This window comes from Rattus norvegicus, chromosome 1 (assembly GCF_036323735.1).
Source record: "Rattus norvegicus strain BN/NHsdMcwi chromosome 1, GRCr8, whole genome shotgun sequence".
Lineage (NCBI taxonomy): Eukaryota > Metazoa > Chordata > Mammalia > Rodentia > Muridae > Rattus > Rattus norvegicus.
This window is the reverse complement of record NC_086019.1, coordinates 182,286,983-182,304,227: the sequence shown is the minus strand read 5'-3', so window position 1 is coordinate 182,304,227 and position 17,245 is coordinate 182,286,983. Positions and strand designations below refer to the sequence as shown.

The following is a 17,245-nucleotide window of genomic DNA, read 5'->3' as shown; positions in this document are numbered from 1 at the left end:
CTGAGCAACTTAATAAGGCAATCTCAAAAACAAAACCTTTGTTAAGGGTTGGAGATGTAGGTAGAGGCCCTAGGTTCAATCCTCAGAACCTCAGATAAATAAATGAGAAATTAATAAACAAAATTAAAACAATAATGGTAACCACTTACATCCTATATAAAGAAATACTACAGAGTCTGCATGTGCACACATACACACACCATTATAAATGCTGACTCAGCTTACACATTTATTACAAGGCAAATGCAGTCTCCAGCAGAAGATTCTGCCTCACCATAAGCCAATGGTTCTCAGCCTGTGGGTTGTGACCCCCTGTTTGGGGATCAAATGACCCTTTCACAGGGGTCATCTAAGAAACGGAAGACACAGATATTTACGTTACCATTCATAACAGTAGCAAAATCACAGTTACAAAGTAGCAATGACAGTAATTAATGGTTGGGGGGCATCACAACATGAGAAACTGTATTAAAGGGTCACAGCATTAGGAAGGTTGCTAATCACTGTCCTAAGCCTTAGACATAAAAACTGGTGGGGCTTAGTCTGGGAAGATATCTTGGGCCATATGAATATTTAAGAGAGATATGCAGAGTTATGTTCCAAATACCCTTCCCACTGCTCACAAAGGAGTTTTCTTTGGTCCTCAGGCAGATCTGGAGGAAGAGAGAATACGGCAGAAAATAGCAGAAAGGACCTCAGAAGAAACCATCCGCATTTACTCTTTGAGGCTGTTTTTGAACTGTATCGTGCTGGCCGTGCTAGCAGCCTGCTTTTATGCCATCTACCTAGCAACTACCTTCTCGCAAGAACACATGAAAAAAGTGAGTGTGACACGAGAGTCAGTTGGTCTTTCACTCTGGTGGGCGTTGTATACATGGGTGCTTGTGCCTAGGGAGATCAGAGATCCGCTGAAGTTCGAGACTCAATTGACTGTGGATGCTCGAGACTGAATCCAGGCATACTGCAAAAGCAGTACACACTCTTAACTCCTCAGCCCTTTCTCCAGACTCAGTGATTTTTTTTTTTTAAATCCATGTTGAAACAAGTGTGGTTGTGCTAACCTGTAATTCCAGCACTTATGATACTCAGACAGAACTTCATAGTAAGTTTTTTTTTTTTTTAGATATATACTAAAGAATCTAAGCTGAGGGGGTTGGGGCGTGGCTCCTGCCTTTAGTCCTAGCACTTGGGAGGCAAATGTGTCTCACAAAGTGAGTTGCAGGAGAGCCAAGGCTTCACAGAGAAATCCTGTCTTGAAAAACAAAAACACCAAACGGTCTAAATTGGCCTAGTAACTGTAAATGATTAGACTTTAGACACTCATATGACACAGATACCCATATACTGGGGCAGACCCATCTCCTCAAGGATGAGATGTGGAGTTTGAGGCTGCTCTACGGCCTCAGCTAGAATTTAGTTACAGTTGAACCTGGTTTCCAGGAAAGCTAAGAAACTTGCCTTTCACACTATCTATGTGGCCAAGTGATCTGCTACTGTAAAGAAAGGAGGGAATTGCCATTACCAGCCAATCATTACAACATCCTTGAAAGCGCCTCACATTGGTCACTTACACAGCACGCACAGAAACTCCTTCAGTAACGTGTCCAGTAGCACTCACTAGTCTTCATGGCGCTAGGTCTCTACATAGATGCCTCTAAGGGAGGATCTAAGCATCTAAAGCCTGTGTTTCCCAGCCACACTTGGATGATAAACATGTCTTGTCTGTTCGCTCAGCTTGCATAGTTGAATTCTCCTTAGTTCAAGTCTTCAGCGTCGCTGTCCCACATATGACGACCAGTGCATTGTGTTATCTTTCCAGGAAATTGACAAGATGGTCTTTGGGGAGAACCTGTTGATATTGTACCTTCCATCCATTGTGATTACCCTGGCCAATTTCATTACCCCAATCATCTTTGCCAAGATCATCCACTACGAGGATTACTCACCAGGCTTTGAGATCCGCCTGACCATTCTTAGGTAATGCCTAGCAGCATGCGTGCCAGGTAGATCATTGCTTGCTCATAGCAGACATTGCTAATAGATTGTGGCATATTTTCCTGCTATGATTGCTGACAATCATCCTTCCTTTGATGAGCCCATGGATAAATGTTTGTGTATGCAGTGAAGGGCCTTAGACTTCAAAGTCTCCTGTTAATATTGTACCTTTGATTCTGTATTAACTGAACACATAGGATGGGGCCTTCGAAGGACATACTGTTCTAAAAATGGCAGAATAATAGTATTAGGCAGAGTTCAGAGAGTCCACACCAATGAGTAGAAATGACTGAGTGCTTATGTTTGAATAGGATAATTTTTTTCCTATTTCTCAAATATGTGAAATTGAGTTTTATCCCCCACCTTTTGAGACTATCTTAGTTGGGGTTTCTATTGCTGGAATGAAGTGCTAGCTTGGGGAGAACAGGCTTCATTTACTTGGCTTACACTTTGGTGATAGATTATCACTGTTCATCAATGAAGGAAGTCAGGACAGGAACCAATCAGAATGGGAACCTGGAGGCAGGAGCTAGTACATGGGCCGTGGAGAGGCGCTGCTTACTGTCTTGTGCCCCATGGCTCACTCAGCCTGATTTCTTACAGAGCACAGTACCACCAACCCAGGGGTAGCCCTACCCACAATGGGGTCCTCCCTGTCAAACACTAATTAAGGAAATACTAACAAGTGGTGGTGGCCCACACCTTTAATCTCAGCACTTAGGAGGCAGAGGCAGGCAGATCTCTGAGTTCAAGACTAGCCAGGGATACAAAGAGAAACCCTGCCTGGAAACCCCACCACCAAAAAAAAAAAAAAGAAAAGAAAAGAAAAAAAGAAAGAGCAAGAAGAGAAGAAAATGCCTTACATCCCAGTCTTATAAAGTCATTTTCTTAATTAAGGCTCCCACCTCTTAGATGACTTCAGCTTGTGTCGATATGACATAAAACAAGCCGGGACAGAGACAAGGCTAAGGGATTTATCTTTTATCCTGGATAGCTTTATGTGTGGCTGAGGGAACTGTTGCTGTGAAATACAGTGGCTGTTAGCAATCTTTACTGTGACCTTGACGGCCTCAACTCTGGATTCTCCAGCTATCTCTGTCTCAGCCGCCTAAGTGCCAGGATTTACAGGCCTGAGTCACCACTCTGGACTGTGTTCATGACTTTTTCTTTTTAAGTAAGTAAATGCACAATAAAATCTTTGTATTTCGAAAACACAGGGATAGACAGACAGACAGACAGACACATACACACACACACTCTCTCTCTCCCTCCCCCTCCCCTCCCCTTCCTTTCTCTCTCTCCCCCTCCCCACCCCCCCTCTCTCTCCCCCTTCCCCTCACTCCCTCCCTCCCTGCCCCCCTCCTCTCCCCTTTTCTGTAACACCATGCTTTGAGTTTTCCTGCCTTAGAACTTGTAGGGGCTCAGGAGATGGCTCAGTGGTTAGGAGCTCTTGCAAAGGACCTGAGTTTAGGTTCTGGCACCCACATCAGGTGGCTTATAACAGCCTGTAATCTCAGTTCTAAGGGGTTCATGTCTCCTTCTGACCTCTGTGCACATATCCACACACAAACACATGCAAATACACAGAAATAATAAAAAAATAAGCATTTTAAAACTTACTATAAAATATGTATAACAGGAAGTTACCGTTTGATCCATTTACTGTGTGCAGTTCATTGGCCCTGAGGCAGTTCCCCACCACCCACTTCCAGAGCTTTCTTTCATCATCTCCAGCAGAAACTCCACCTAGGTTGAGGTTTGCTTGCGAGGAAGGTGCCTGTGCTTCTCAGTGTCAGGTCCAGAGCGAGGCCGGCTCTGATGCCTCTCTTCCCCTCCCCTCTTCCCTGCAGGTGTGTCTTTATGCGGCTGGCCACCATCTGTGTGCTGGTGTTCACGCTGGGCTCCAAGATCACATCCTGTGGCGACAGCACATGTGAACTCTGTGGCTATAACCAGAAACTCTACCCGGTGAGCCATAGACTGGGCTCCCAGCTGAGAGGCAGATCTGGCCCCATGCCAGGCATAGTCAAGGGCTTGTATACCCTTGGGAGAGGGATGTGGGGACAACTGAGGTTACAGAAGGCTGGCTTCCTTTGTTGGGAGTGGGTCTTTTAGTGTGTCTCTATGTCTTGGTTTCAGTGCTGGGAGACTCAGGTGGGACAGGAAATGTACAAGCTGATGATCTTCGACTTCATCATCATCCTGGCTGTGACACTGTTTGTGGATTTCCCTAGGAAGTAAGTGTGGCAGTCCCTGCTGCCCCCACTCTATGACTGGAAGCTCTTGACCCACTCCTGTTCTGCACACACACTGGGTGACTCCACCAACACCGGGGAACCACTGACATCTGACTTTCAAATGGTTCTGGGCTGTTGACACAGTAGCATCGTCAGCCACCACATCTTTAGGTGGTGCCCTGGGACCCCAGGTGGAGATGGTGCCACCTCCCATAAGGCCTCCTGTCTGACTTCCTGCACTTGATGCAGCCAAGGCCCTGCCAGGGCAATGCAGCTTCTGCATTGGGGTTCACACGACCTTCCTACTGGTCATGTGACTATGAACATGTTGTTTCTGAGTAACAAGGCACTGAGTTTCTTCTGAGACAGGAAAGGATGATAGCAGAGTCACCTTATAGCCTTTCTGTAAGAATAAGCAAGATACCATAGACCAAAGCAGGGAAGACACCCTGGGGCACAGAGCACAACAGAAAGTGACCGTCAACCATTGCCACCCTTACTGTTGTTGTCATTGTCCCTCCAGGAGTCTTAAATGAAACTGTCTTCTTACCACAGTCAAGGCACCCAGGGTGTGACCACGCAAGTCTGTCATAACCCTCAGGAGGCTGAGGCAGGGGCATCCTGAATCCTAGTCCAGCCTGGGCTAGAAGTCCAGAGAACCCTAAAGTTAGATATTAGAGAAAGGAGTTTGAGGGCCAGCGAGATGCTCCGAGGGTAAAGGCACTGATCACACACCCTCACCACCTGGGGTTGCTCCTGGGACCCACGTGGTGGAAGGAGAGAACTGACTTCCACAGCTTGTCCTCTGACCTCTATAGTGTGCTATTGCACATCTCTACACACATACAGAGGTGCCGTGGTGATGCACACCTTTAATCCCCAGCACTCTGGAGGTAGAGTAGGGTATGACTCTTAAGTTCAAGGCTAGCCTAGTCTACAGAGTGAGTTCCAGGATAAACAGAGTTGTTAACACAGAGAAACCCAATCTCAAAAACAAAATAAAACAAAATCCCAAGTATGTACATAAGTGTCCTGTGTGCATACATACATAATACATACATACATATATGAAATTAACATTTTTTTAAGTAAAGAAATATTGGGCCAAGGAAATGACTCAGGACAGCACTGACCATACAAACATGAGGACCTGAAATGAGACCTCCAGTGTCTAGGTAAAGCCTGGAGTGGCATCTTCTGCCTGTCACTCCAGCAAAGTGGAGATGTGGGCACTTTTGGGGCTCAATGGCTACTTCAGCCCACAGTAAGCTCCCTGCTCAGTGAGAGAGCCTGTCTCAAAAAATCAGATGGAGCATGGCTGAGGGAGACATCTGATGCCAATCTCTGCTTTCTGTATGCGTCTACACACCTGCACGCACAAGCATGTACACACACACGCACACACACACACACACGCGCGCGCGCGCGCGCATGCACGCACAGGCAAACGCTCTCAAGCTTGATGGAAATGACCTTGGTTGGTGGGTGTGGTCTCTAGCCTCCTCAGAGGGCTCTTGTAGAGTCCAGTAAGAATGTGTCTAGTTTGTTTCCAGGCTCCTGGTGACCTACTGTGCCTCCTCAAAGCTGATCCAGTGCTGGGGGCAGCAGGAATTCGCCATCCCAGACAATGTCCTGGGCATCGTGTATGGGCAGACCATCTGCTGGATTGGAGCCTTCTTCTCCCCACTCCTCCCTGCCATCGCCACCTTGAAATTCGTTATCATCTTTTACGTGAAAGAGGTGAGGAGAGGGCGCCGGGCTCACACTGTGCACCAGTCTTTCTGTAGCTTGGATTTTGCAGTGCTGTGGACAGGAACCCAGCATGCCAGGCCAGGGGTTTCCATCTAGGGCACTCACGTGTTTGGAGGCCATTCTATACCCCCTGAAACACATAGTTACATGTCCCCCCAACCCAGGGCTTCATGTAGTAACAGTTCCTTAATAAGAATTTATTCAAATTTTCACCTCTTTTTTTTTTTCCTTTTTGAGACACGGTCTTGCTGTATATCTTTGACTGGTCTCAAATTCCTGATCTTCCTGCCTCCACCTTCCAAGTGCTAAGGTTACAGGAGGGTTCTGTTTTGTTTTTAGAGCAAACTTCTCAAGCCCCATTTAAGAATTGCTTTGTTCCCATGTAGTTTTTATAGACTAACTGACAGTGAGTCTGAGCTGTCAATCAAACAACAGTGGTGTATTTCAGTGACATTTAGCCAAGGATTTGTTGATTTCTACTTTGTAATTTTGAAGTCAATCCATAGCTTTTCAGAGCTCAGTGACTTGTGGAGGCCCAGGCACAGCTCATGGTCCCCAGGCATCATGGTAGAACCACGTGTTATGTGAGTGAAGTAGCCTTGCCTGTGACTGGCTTGCCCGAACTTACTACTTTGTTCATTATTATAAAAGCAAGTCATTCTCATTCGTTTTTAAGTGAAGAGGGAGATCTTTTTAAAGATTTATTTATTTATTTATTTATTTATTTATTTATTTATTTATTTATTTATTTTATCGTGTCAAGCCAGGAGAGGAAGAGAGGAAGAGAGAGAGAGAGAGAGAGAGAGAGAGAGAGAGAGTAAAGATTTATTTTTTAATTCTCTCTCTGCATGTTTATTTGTATGTGTGTGTGTGCGGGTATATGTATGTGTGTGTGCATGTGCGTGCATATGTGTGTGTATGTATGTATGTATGTATGTATGTGTGTTTGTGTGCATATGTCTGTATGTATGTGTGCATATGTGTGTTTGTGTGTGCATGTGTGTGCATGTGTGTGTATGAGTGTGTATATATGTGTGTGTGTATATGTGTGTTTGTGTGTGTATGTGTGTGTATATATACACTCATGCCTCAAGGGGTTAGGTTCTCAGATGAATATTTACAGGCAGTTGTGAGCTGCCTGGGGTCAGTGCTGGGAAATGAATTTGGATCCTTTGCTAGAACAATACGTGCTCCTAACTAGAGCTGTCTCACTATCCCCCATGCTCATTAAGCAATAAAACAAGCATGTAAATTGTAATTGTCGGGGCTGGGGTAGTAGCTCAGTGGTAGAACGCTTGCCTAGGAAGCGCAAGGCCCTGGGTTCGGTCCCCAGCTCCGAAAAAAAGAACCAAAAAAAAAATTGTAATTGTCACCCCTTCCTTGCTATATTTTTTGTTAATAAGCCTAAGATTTATTTTTATTTATGTGCGCATGAGCATGCATACATGTTAGGCAAATATCATGCCCACCCCAAACCTAACATTTATTAATTACCTAGTCCTAGCCATTCAAAAATGGAAATAATAGAATTCATAATGATGATGGTGACAATAATGGGATAATAATGCTATGAGCCTGTGCCCTCAGTAGCCCCACTTCCTGTGGATTGTCCCCTGGTGCTTACCCCCAGCCCTGGAATAGCCACTGATGTTTTAGGAAGGAGAATGCCAAGGCTCAGGGGTTAACTGTCCCCTGATCACACAGTGTGGCCGTGTTTCCCTGAGTGTTGGAGTCAGGTGTAGCCCACGATGGCTGAGCATTGGCTCTCCCCTATGAGAAGGACCTTGCAGTGGGCTGGACTTTATCCTGGGAGCCTTTGGCCTTAGGCTAGTGTTCTCCCATCATCATTTGGGAACATCAAGTAGCTGACATCAGAGTGGGAGGCAGGAGTGTGGACACACACAGGGAAATCCCGGTTGGCTAGTGTGTGAGCTGTAATGAAAGGCAGGTATGTACAGCAGTCACTGGCTCCAGGCCCGCCCTGTAGGCTGACCGTCCCTAGAACTAAGCTCACAAGTTTCTTTGGTTCCTATGGAACTCAGAAACATTTCACATTTTCTGCAGAAGTGCAGGTTTAAAAAATCGGAAATAGTATGCCTTTCTAATTCTCTCCCTCCTTTTCTACTTGATATTTCCTTCAAGTCTTTTCCTCTCTGTGTAAATATTTTTAACACATAGGAAAGGTTATATGTGTGTGTTCAAGCAAAATATCTCCCTGGTTGGCATAGATCTTTGTAGATCCACTTTATAAATACCTCTGAATAATAAAATAATAAAACTTTAATAGGTTTATGCTATACAGGATCTTGAAATTTAGCAGTTTCCTTCCATTGTGTGGGATTTAACAGGCTCTCATCCTTTTAAAGTGCTGCATACATTAGATCTTACAGACCTACTTTGAGGAGTACCCACTGTTGGCTTTCAACATTCCTTCTGGATTATTCTGTCTGCTCAACAGTTGTGGTGTTGCTGTGGTTTTGGTCCATTCTCCCTAATATGTCATCAACATGAATTTCCCCACAACTGGAATCTGGGCTGAGGATTCTTCCTTTTGATCTGTGTGACACTGTACCCTGTTCTGTGTGTCACTATACCCCAGCAGGGGTAGACACTTTGCAGTTGCACTGTCTGTGTGTGAACGTGTTCCCTCTCAGAGGCCCTCCTCAGGACTGTTATTTTTCTTCCCCTTCTCTTCTGTTCTGTAGTTGAGTCTTCTCTACACCTGCAGACCGTCCCCTCGGCAGTTCAGAGCGTCCAATTCTAACTTCTTCTTCCTGCTGGTGTTGCTGATTGGGCTGTGCTTGGCCATCATACCTCTGACAATCAGCATGGCTCGGTAAGTGTTTCTTCATTTTCTTTTTTTTTTTTTCTGGGCAAAGTAGCTTTATTAGTGTGGCAGGATCACAACAGGACTTAGGAATTAGCATTGGGGCCCTTCTTCTTGCCAAAGGTGGGCACAACATTGACAAAGCGTCAGTTGTACTGCATTCGCCTCTTGGCCCGACCAGTCTTCTTCTTCCTCTTTTCCTGTTTGGCCACCTTGGGAGTCTGACCTCTCACTTTCCCAGCACGAGCCAGAGAACCATGAACTTTACCTCCCAGCATGCGGCCGGCTACCTCCAGAGTGGTCAGGGCCTCTACACCACACTGGCCTAGGGTGGCCTCATCCTCCAGTGGCGAGCCTGCCAGAAGCACGACTTGATCTTCCGGGGCAATGCCTTCCAGTGAGGCCACATGAGCTTTGATCTGGGCGACCGTCTCCTGGCTGGTCACCTCGAGGGTGTGTAGTTCCTGGGCGCGGACAAAGAGCTGCATGTTGGCTACTTACCCTCGGACGCCGCTGCTGCAACCTCGAAGATGGAGTCAAGAAAGAGGCGTTTCTTCATTTTCTAAAACAGTCCTCGGTTTTGTGACTTGCATCTCGTTATGTTCAAGAACTTGCAATTCTTCAGGGCTTTTCTAGAGTGTTCTGCCCTCAGAGACCAATACATTCCTGCCGGCTTCTCCATATCTATCGGGTTTTTTTCCTTTGTTTTATTTGATCTTGACACTTTTTCCTCCCAGTGCTGGGAGCAGGTAGAGACAGCTGGGGAGATGGAGATGGGCAGATCCCAGGGACTCACTGGCCATCCAGACTGGTCTAAAGGGTAAGACCCAGGTCTGGTGTTCACTGAGAAGCCTTGCTTTAAAAAAGAAGGAAGATACTGATGTTGACCTCTGGCCTCCAGGCACAAGCAAGCACTCTCATACACTCATGTGTCTATGCACATGTGTACACACACACACACACACACACACACACACACACACACACACGAGGGGAGAGAGAGAGTCAGAGAGAAGGGATGAGAGAGGGAGGAAACAGATTGCTCATTTATTTCTGCCAGCTTCAGATTTCTCAGTTACCCCAGCACAGTCTTCTTCCCAGGTTTATTTTAAAGTAACAGTCTTTCCCACTTCCCACATTCGCTCAGCTGTCATATCTTTTTAGTTGTCTTTGATTCTCTGGGGAGTCTAGGCCACTTTCTCTGCCTTTGAATTAAGAGACTGGAGGATACATACATGTCTAATTGTTTTTATTCCATGACATCAAGCTTACTTTTCTGTCTTGAATCCTGTAAATGGAAAGTTAGACCGAGAGACTTGATGCAATTTCAGGTTCAGCATTTTCAAACATAATATCCCAGAAACTTCTAGGCTGGGGAAGTTTGCTTTAGGCTATTGTAAATAAACATGCTGGCCATGCAGAGGCAGACCTCTCTTCCTGGGCTGAACTTCCTCCCTCTCTGTCCTGGCAGCATCCCTTCCTCAAAAGCCTGCGGCCCATTCACCAACTTCAACACCACCTGGGAGGTTATCCCCCAGACCGTGAGCACCTTCCCCAGCTCACTGCAGACCCTGATCCATGGCGTTACATCAGAAGCCTTTGCAGTGCCTTTCTTCATGATCATCTGGTGAGTGACAGCCAGACCAGGCCAGTATTTCTCACTGAGACATACAGCTCTTACTTGGGAAATGGCATTTGTGTGTTAGAATTGTTGGGTTCAGGAATTGCCTCACAAACCACACAGACACGGATCTCAGTCAGACAGGGATAGTTTATTGAGTAGATGCTCCAGGACTGGTCGACTAGGGACTTGGTCCAGATTCGGGAATTGAACCATGATGCTGAGCTAATATTCATGCCCTAACTTGTCTACCAGGCAGGATAGGACTTGTCTAACATTCATGTCCTAACTTGCCGACTAAGATGTCAGTTACCCACGTACATGGCTCTTTCTGCCAAGTAGGATGTCAGTCCCCAGGAAGGTCTTGGGAACTTAAACTCTATTTGGCCACTGCTCAAAATGGAAGTCTTATTCCAAATAGTTTCTTATATTGGTGCAGGTGTCTTTCTTATGTTGGAGTCCATCCCAGGGGCAGCTTATAAAGACAAGTACTATAAAAGCTTACGCGTAGGTGCAGGAATTTCTGTTGGTTGGTTGGTTCGGATCCAAGCTTATTGTGGGTAACTATACAAAACAGTTCTACTGACTTCTATCGTGATTGGCTTCTGAGGGCACAGAACATAACAGAATTTGTAATCTTGACAGCAGAAACATATGAGAAAGTTTCCTTATAATGGCAGGTGAACCAGGTAACTGTTACCTTAACGTTTTACCCAGGTCCCAACAGAATGCCGACTAGATTCACAGATTACACATGTGAACTGAACCCCGAGGTCCTGCTCATAAAAAACAAATAACCGTGGCCTTTTCCTAACATCTCTGGTGGTTTGCCTAAACCTCACACTTGAGAGAGAGAGAGAGAGAGAGAGAGAGAGAGAGAGAGAGAGAGAGAGAGAGAGAAATGGATCAGTGAGCAACAGAGAAACACCAGAGAGCAGCTTGCACTGAACCCTGGCTCGGCCATATCTAAGCCACATTTAACTGCAACTAAGTGTGCCTTCTGCCTTCTGAGCCTTAATTTACAAATGACTCTTATCCTATGATATCATTAGTCCAGTAGAAGTCCACTATAGGAAGCAGGTTTAAAAAAAAAACTCATGAAAAGCGGAATCCTATCCCTTGCTGAGATTAATAAAATGAATTAGGGATGCTCAGCTGACTGATGTGGACCTCCCAAAAGCTGTGTTCCCACAGCAGTGGAGTTAGTGGTTTGCTCAGTGCCCCTGGTGGTGAGCATCTGCTCTGCCTTTGCTTTCCTTGGATGCTGTTTCTTGGAGGGACTTAGAGAATCTCTAGGTGTCTTGGCAATTTGGCCCTCATATTATCAGCCCTGTCTGGGGACATTAAGGCAGGAAAGGGGTGAGGGCTCACCCTCCATCCCACTTGGAACTGTCCCTGAAGGTAATTTGTCCCCATCTGAGACCCAGAGTTGCAGACAGGAAGCTGTTGATGGCCTTTAGTCCTAACCTTGTTGTCACCGGGTTTTCCTGTACCCATCTCACAGATGAGGAAACTGAGGCCAGAGCACTTGCCCAGTGATCGTTCATAGTGAGTTACTGACACCCTGAGCTGACTTTCTGGACTGTACCTCTTCTTACTCCGTCATTGTGCATGTCAGGGGAGCATCATTAATTTCATATTTAGCATAGAAAGTTAAAGACTTATAAGTCAGAACCTCCTGGCTCCAACTGTTTCTCAGGCTGTCTGCATCAGAGATATGAGAATTTGCTTGCTTAGTTATTTTTCCTAGCAAAAGAAAATGTAGTTCAGACTAAATGTTCTGTGTTGGTTTCTAGTGTGGCCTGTGGGTATCATGATGAACCAGTGAGTGTTGGGCGGTTTTTAGTGGCCTTAGATGATACAGGTTCCCATGTGAGGCCTAGAGTGGTTTTTGTTGGCCTTCAGATGATACAAACTTCCCTGTGAGTGCTAGGTGATTTTTTTAGTGACCTTCTGATGATACAGGTGACCTGTCTGTCTTGCCTTGCAGCCTGGTCATGTTCTACTTCATTGCGCTGGCTGGAGCACACAAGCGGGTGGTGGCACAGCTCCGAGAGCAGCTGTCCCTGGTAAGGAGGCACAGGCCAAAGGGTCATGGCTTAGGGCCATTAAACAAAGACTCAGGGCATGGTGGCACAGGCCTGTGACCCTCACACCCAGGAGGCTGAGGCAGGAGGCTTGCAAGTTCTACATATGTCTGGTCTACATAGAGAGTTCTACACCAGCCTTGACTTGATAGCAAAACCTTGTTTCAAATAAAGGGGAAAAAATAGAACAGCTCTCTTTAGTTTCAGTCATTCACTTGGTCCATCCAGCACTACACCAGAAAGACAAGGTACTAAAGAGTTAGAGATGCTAACTCTGGGATGGGGCGATAGATCAGTGTGAAGTGCTGCTGCCCAGGCATGAGGACCCTGGGGTCAACCCCAGCATCCACGGAAAAGGCCAGGCATCATGGCCTGCATTCTATAGACCCAGCAATGGGGAAGCAAAATCAGGTGGATCTAAGAACTGACTGGCCAGCAGGCTAAATTCCCAGCAAGTTGCAAGTCTAATTAAGAAACTGTCTCAAAAAATGGTGGACCAGGGAGTGGGGAGAAGGCTCAGTGGTTAAGAGCATTTGTTACTCTTGTGTAGAACCTGAGTTCAATTCTTAGCAATATATAATATAGATGGTGGCTTCCAATCAGCCATAATTCTAGTTCCAGGTGATCTCACACCCTGTTGTGACCTCCGAAGGCACCAGGTGTGTATATGGTGCACATGTATACATTCAGAAAAGCACTGATCCACATAAAATAAAATAATCAAATCTAAAAAAAATTAAAACAAATACCACCCTTACCTCCCAACCCCCATTTGAAAAATGATACTTGAGCTTGACCTCTGGCTGCCACATGAATGTCCACATACATGTACACATGTCAACACACACACACACACACACACACACACGAACATGCACACACATACAAGGGCACATATATACAGTAAATTCTGAAAACTAATGTTTATGTAAATCATAAAAGCAAGGTGTATGGGGTGATGGAAGACCCAGGTTACTGCAGCCAGTGGCTGGGGAAGACCTGTTGAAGGCAGTGACAATAAGTAAGATGTGAATTAGGGCAATAGCCAGTTATTCGAGGTCCTGATTAGGGGTGGGAGGGCCAGTGGGGGAATTAGCCCGGCACTTTGGGGAGACGAGAGAATGTGTGCGTTTGGAGGGCTGTGAGGGATGAGGTTAGAGGCAGGATAATTCTTTAACACTAGCCACAAATCACTAAATTGCTTGGCAGATCTGACAGGTTTGGGTTTTATTGAGTATTTGAGATAGACGATGTTTGTCTATCTGAGACTAGTTCTTTGTAGCCCAGGCTGTCCTCAAATACAATATATATTCAAGGATGGCCTTGAACTTCTGATCTTCCTACATTCACTTCCTGAGGGTTGGGGTTACGGGCATGGGCCACCACACTTAATTTATGCAGTGATGGGGATGGAACCCAGGACTGTGTGCAGGCTGGGCCCTGAGACACATCCTCAGCCCCATGTACATTTCTAGATCTCCAGCTATTTGTGTGGACAAGGGGCTATGATTGGGACTTCGGGGAAGGAGACAGGCTAGACTGGAAGACACTGTGGTGATCTAAAGAGTACTCACTAGCTAGAAATAGCTTTGTACAGTCCTAACATCTGAGATGCTCTTTGAACCTGTTTGTCTTTTTAGGAGAGTCGTGACAAGCGTTATCTTATCCAGAAACTAACAGAAGCTCAACGGGATGTTCGGAGCCAGCCGGCTTTAGCATGAAGATGCTGCCTGCAACTCCTCAGCACATAACTCTGACGACCCTACAACCCGGGGTTTGAGTGGAAATGGCTTTTGGTGACTTAGCCAAGCAGGCTGACCCCCAGCCTGACCCCACAGGGAGTGGTGGCTCGCTGTGGGCTCCACCAAAACACTAACGTCTCAAGCTGCTCAGCCTCTCAAGATCAGAGAGGGGAGACTTTTATTTATTTTGTTTTTGTTTAGACTTTTGTATTATTTTTAAAAAGGGTGTGTGTGTGTGTGTGTGTGTGTGTGTGTGTGTGTGTGTGTGTGTGTGTGTGTGTGTTGTGTTTTAGAGTAAAACTGAGAGTTCTTTGGAAGCCTTTCCAAATACCCTCCCAATGCCACTGTGACTTAAAATGAAACCTGACTGCTTTTTTTTTTTCAAATGGACAGGAAGCTTCAGATGCTAAGGCTTAGAACAGCTGACAGGAATGTAGAGAGGCCATCATGGTGGCAGAAAGGAAGTCCATCCCTGCTGTGTACCCTGGACACACTTGAATTCCCTCCCAGGCCAGTCAGTATCACTCCCTTGAGCAGGAGACTGGGGCAGGTGACAGCCTCAGCTTCTCAGCTCTCTGGGACTTTTCTCCAGCCTTGTTCGCTCCTCCAGGGAAAGTGACCTTAGCTAACTGGTTAGCCACCAGCCTTTAGTCTCCACCTGGCCCCAAGTTCTAAGATCTGGTGACAGGATTGAAGAGGGGTCTAACCGTGCAAGGTGCACAGACGGTTCCTCTCTGTTCTCCAAGTGTCATTCCTCTTCCTTGCAGGAGCTCTTCACTCCTGAAGGACATGGGGTGTATCAGAGCCAGGCTGCAACATGCCTTTTGGTACTGGAGCTGGGTTTAAGGATCAGGGGTTATATGTGTGATGTCAGATACAGGTCCACAGCCTAAGAACAGTCCATAATGCAAGCATGCGTTAGGTTCCGACTACTTAAGTATACATTTCAAAGGGCTAGGTTTTGTTTGCCTGAGTTTAAAACTTTGTGTGTGTATAAAAACTTTGTTTTTATAAAACATTACAAAGACAGAGTATCTCTTGAGATCTCCTGTATCGTAAAAGCCGTATTTAATAAATACCTCATCATGAGCCTCTCCAGAGGTGACCCTTTTAGTGGTGTCTGATTTGATCCGCTTTCACTGTCAGTGTGCTGCTGTTCTGTGATGGATAGGTGGAGTCTTGTACTGTTTTTCACTGGCTCCTAACATTTACATTTCAATTAATGTTTTAGAAAGCTGCCAAGAAGGATTTCCCTTCTCTGACCACTGTGTTGTTCTTCAAAGTGATTGGCTTTTCCCTCTGGAAGCAAAGCAAACTTGTTGTGGCTTACATGTCTGTATGTGTATAAAGGGTGCTTTGTCAGGGGCGTGTGTGTGTGTGTGTGTGTGTGTGTGTGTGTGTGTGTGTGTCCATGGCTTACATATCTGAATTCGTATAAAGGGCCCTTGGTCAGGTGTGTCTGTGTGTGCACATGCACATCCGGAGGTGGAACTCATATCTTCAAACTCAACACAATCCTTTCTTTCATCTTCCATGAGGCTGTTAACCTGGGATATTTTTGTTCCTGTGGGAACGTGTGCTTCCTAACATTTTCTTCTGTTTGAAGATCTATGAGGTTTTAAGCCCAACAAGAGGAGTTTTGAGTAAACCAAAGTTCATTCCATCCTCATTTTACAAATCCTAGTTGTTAGCATTTTTGCCTAGTGTCTCCATGTAACACTCTTGCCCTCACTGTGGCCCTGAGATCTGCCTTCCTGTGTTTGTGGGAATGGTGGATAAAATGAATGATATATTTTATTACAAAACAGATACCAAAATATGCCAATTGTATGTTGGTTTTAGTTAGAGCTGGTCATGTGCTTACCCCTTACTTGAATATTTTTGATAACTTTGAATAACCAGGCAATGTCTATAGTTTTAAAGTGTGGCTCTCTAACAGGTATGTGTGAAACTACTGATACAGTGTCTTGAAAGTTTAAAGTATGGTTGTCCCGCAATACTCTGTAAAGTTGCTCTTTGCCACTGCAGTTAGAGGAAGTAGCATTTTGACCTCCATGGATATGTTAGGTGAGTCTTGTCTCTTCTCGGCTATTCAGAAGCCAAGAAAAAGCATGTTTGTGTGTTTTGAAGATATCTTAAGCATTTTATATATTGCTACCATTGAAAGCCACTGTTTGTATTTATTTTACTATTCTATAAAGATATAATAAATATTGAAATAGCTATATGCGTTGGGTGTGTGTTGTGAATACAAATTGCTGAATTTCTCCTTAATAATATCTTAACGTTCTCTGCAAGTAGCTCCCTCTTTTATATATCTGTCTAGCATTCCGCAGTGGCAATACACATTTCTGGTAACTGTGCAACCATTGATGGTACTTGAAGTGGGTATTGTCATTTGTCCCCCATACAAACACTGGAAAATTGAACTTTAAAGACCTTTGCAAACATTTTAATTTCCCTTCTTCTGCTATAGGCTCCTGTTCTGTCTTCCTTCCTCCCTTCCTTCCTTCCTTCCTTCCTTCCTTCCTTCCTTCCCTCCCTCCCTCCCTCCCTCCCTTCCTTCCTTCCTTTCTTCCTTCCTGGCAGAGCAGGCTTGCAGGTTCTTGCAACCACAAAATGTTCTCATCCTAGTAAAGAAGGAGAATCCAGTTAGACCGGTCTTTGTTTGCATTAACTGTTAAGTTGGCAAATCAGATCTTGCAGCCAAAAATCTGATGGCAGCTAGCCACTATGCTAAGTATTTGGAAACAGAAGAATTCATTTTTTTCCAGGGTGTTACAAGGTCTGACCCTCTGAGAACTTCTGGACACATCTTTACTTCATAGACTGAGGCTCTACCAGAAACCTGTCCAGAACGTGAGAAGTACTTGAAGCCTAGGATGTGCCCTTTGCTGTGTGACTGTGAACCAATGCCTTCACCTTCAGAGACAGTTCCCTTACACTTAAAATACAAAGCTAAGAGAAATTTGCTTTTTCAGAAT

At 45.3% G+C, this 17,245-nt stretch overlaps 2 protein-coding genes across 4 annotated transcripts in view; one reads left to right on the top strand and one right to left on the bottom strand.

Annotated features, from left to right (window-relative positions):
• The window catches only part of Tmc7 (transmembrane channel-like 7), a 52,259-nt gene extending 35,773 nt beyond the window's left edge, over positions 1 to 16,486 (top strand). Inside the window, exons 8-16 of one of the 3 annotated variants that reach the window (NM_001191950.2) lie at positions 648 to 821; positions 1,820 to 1,977; positions 3,846 to 3,963; positions 4,135 to 4,232; positions 5,786 to 5,972; positions 8,690 to 8,820; positions 10,283 to 10,438; positions 12,423 to 12,501; positions 14,160 to 16,486. In NM_001191950.2, coding sequence (NP_001178879.1) covers positions 648 to 821; positions 1,820 to 1,977; positions 3,846 to 3,963; positions 4,135 to 4,232; positions 5,786 to 5,972; positions 8,690 to 8,820; positions 10,283 to 10,438; positions 12,423 to 12,501; positions 14,160 to 14,240 — 1,182 coding nt within the window. In that variant the 3' untranslated portion in view covers positions 14,241 to 16,486. Of the gene's footprint in view, positions 1 to 647; positions 822 to 1,819; positions 1,978 to 3,845; positions 3,964 to 4,134; positions 4,233 to 5,774; positions 5,973 to 8,689; positions 8,821 to 10,282; positions 10,439 to 12,422; positions 12,502 to 14,159 lie in introns of those variants that run through there. The other 2 variants (XM_063271314.1, XM_039087754.2) reach the window with 2 other exon arrangements.
• Positions 8,836 to 9,418, bottom strand: LOC102550534 (ubiquitin-like protein FUBI-like). Its single transcript, XM_039101164.2, has one exon. It carries the CDS (start codon positions 9,297 to 9,299, stop codon positions 8,958 to 8,960), a length of 342 nt encoding a protein of 113 aa, XP_038957092.1. The 5' UTR covers positions 9,300 to 9,418; the 3' UTR covers positions 8,836 to 8,957.
• Positions 16,487 to 17,245: the final 759 nt, after the last annotated feature.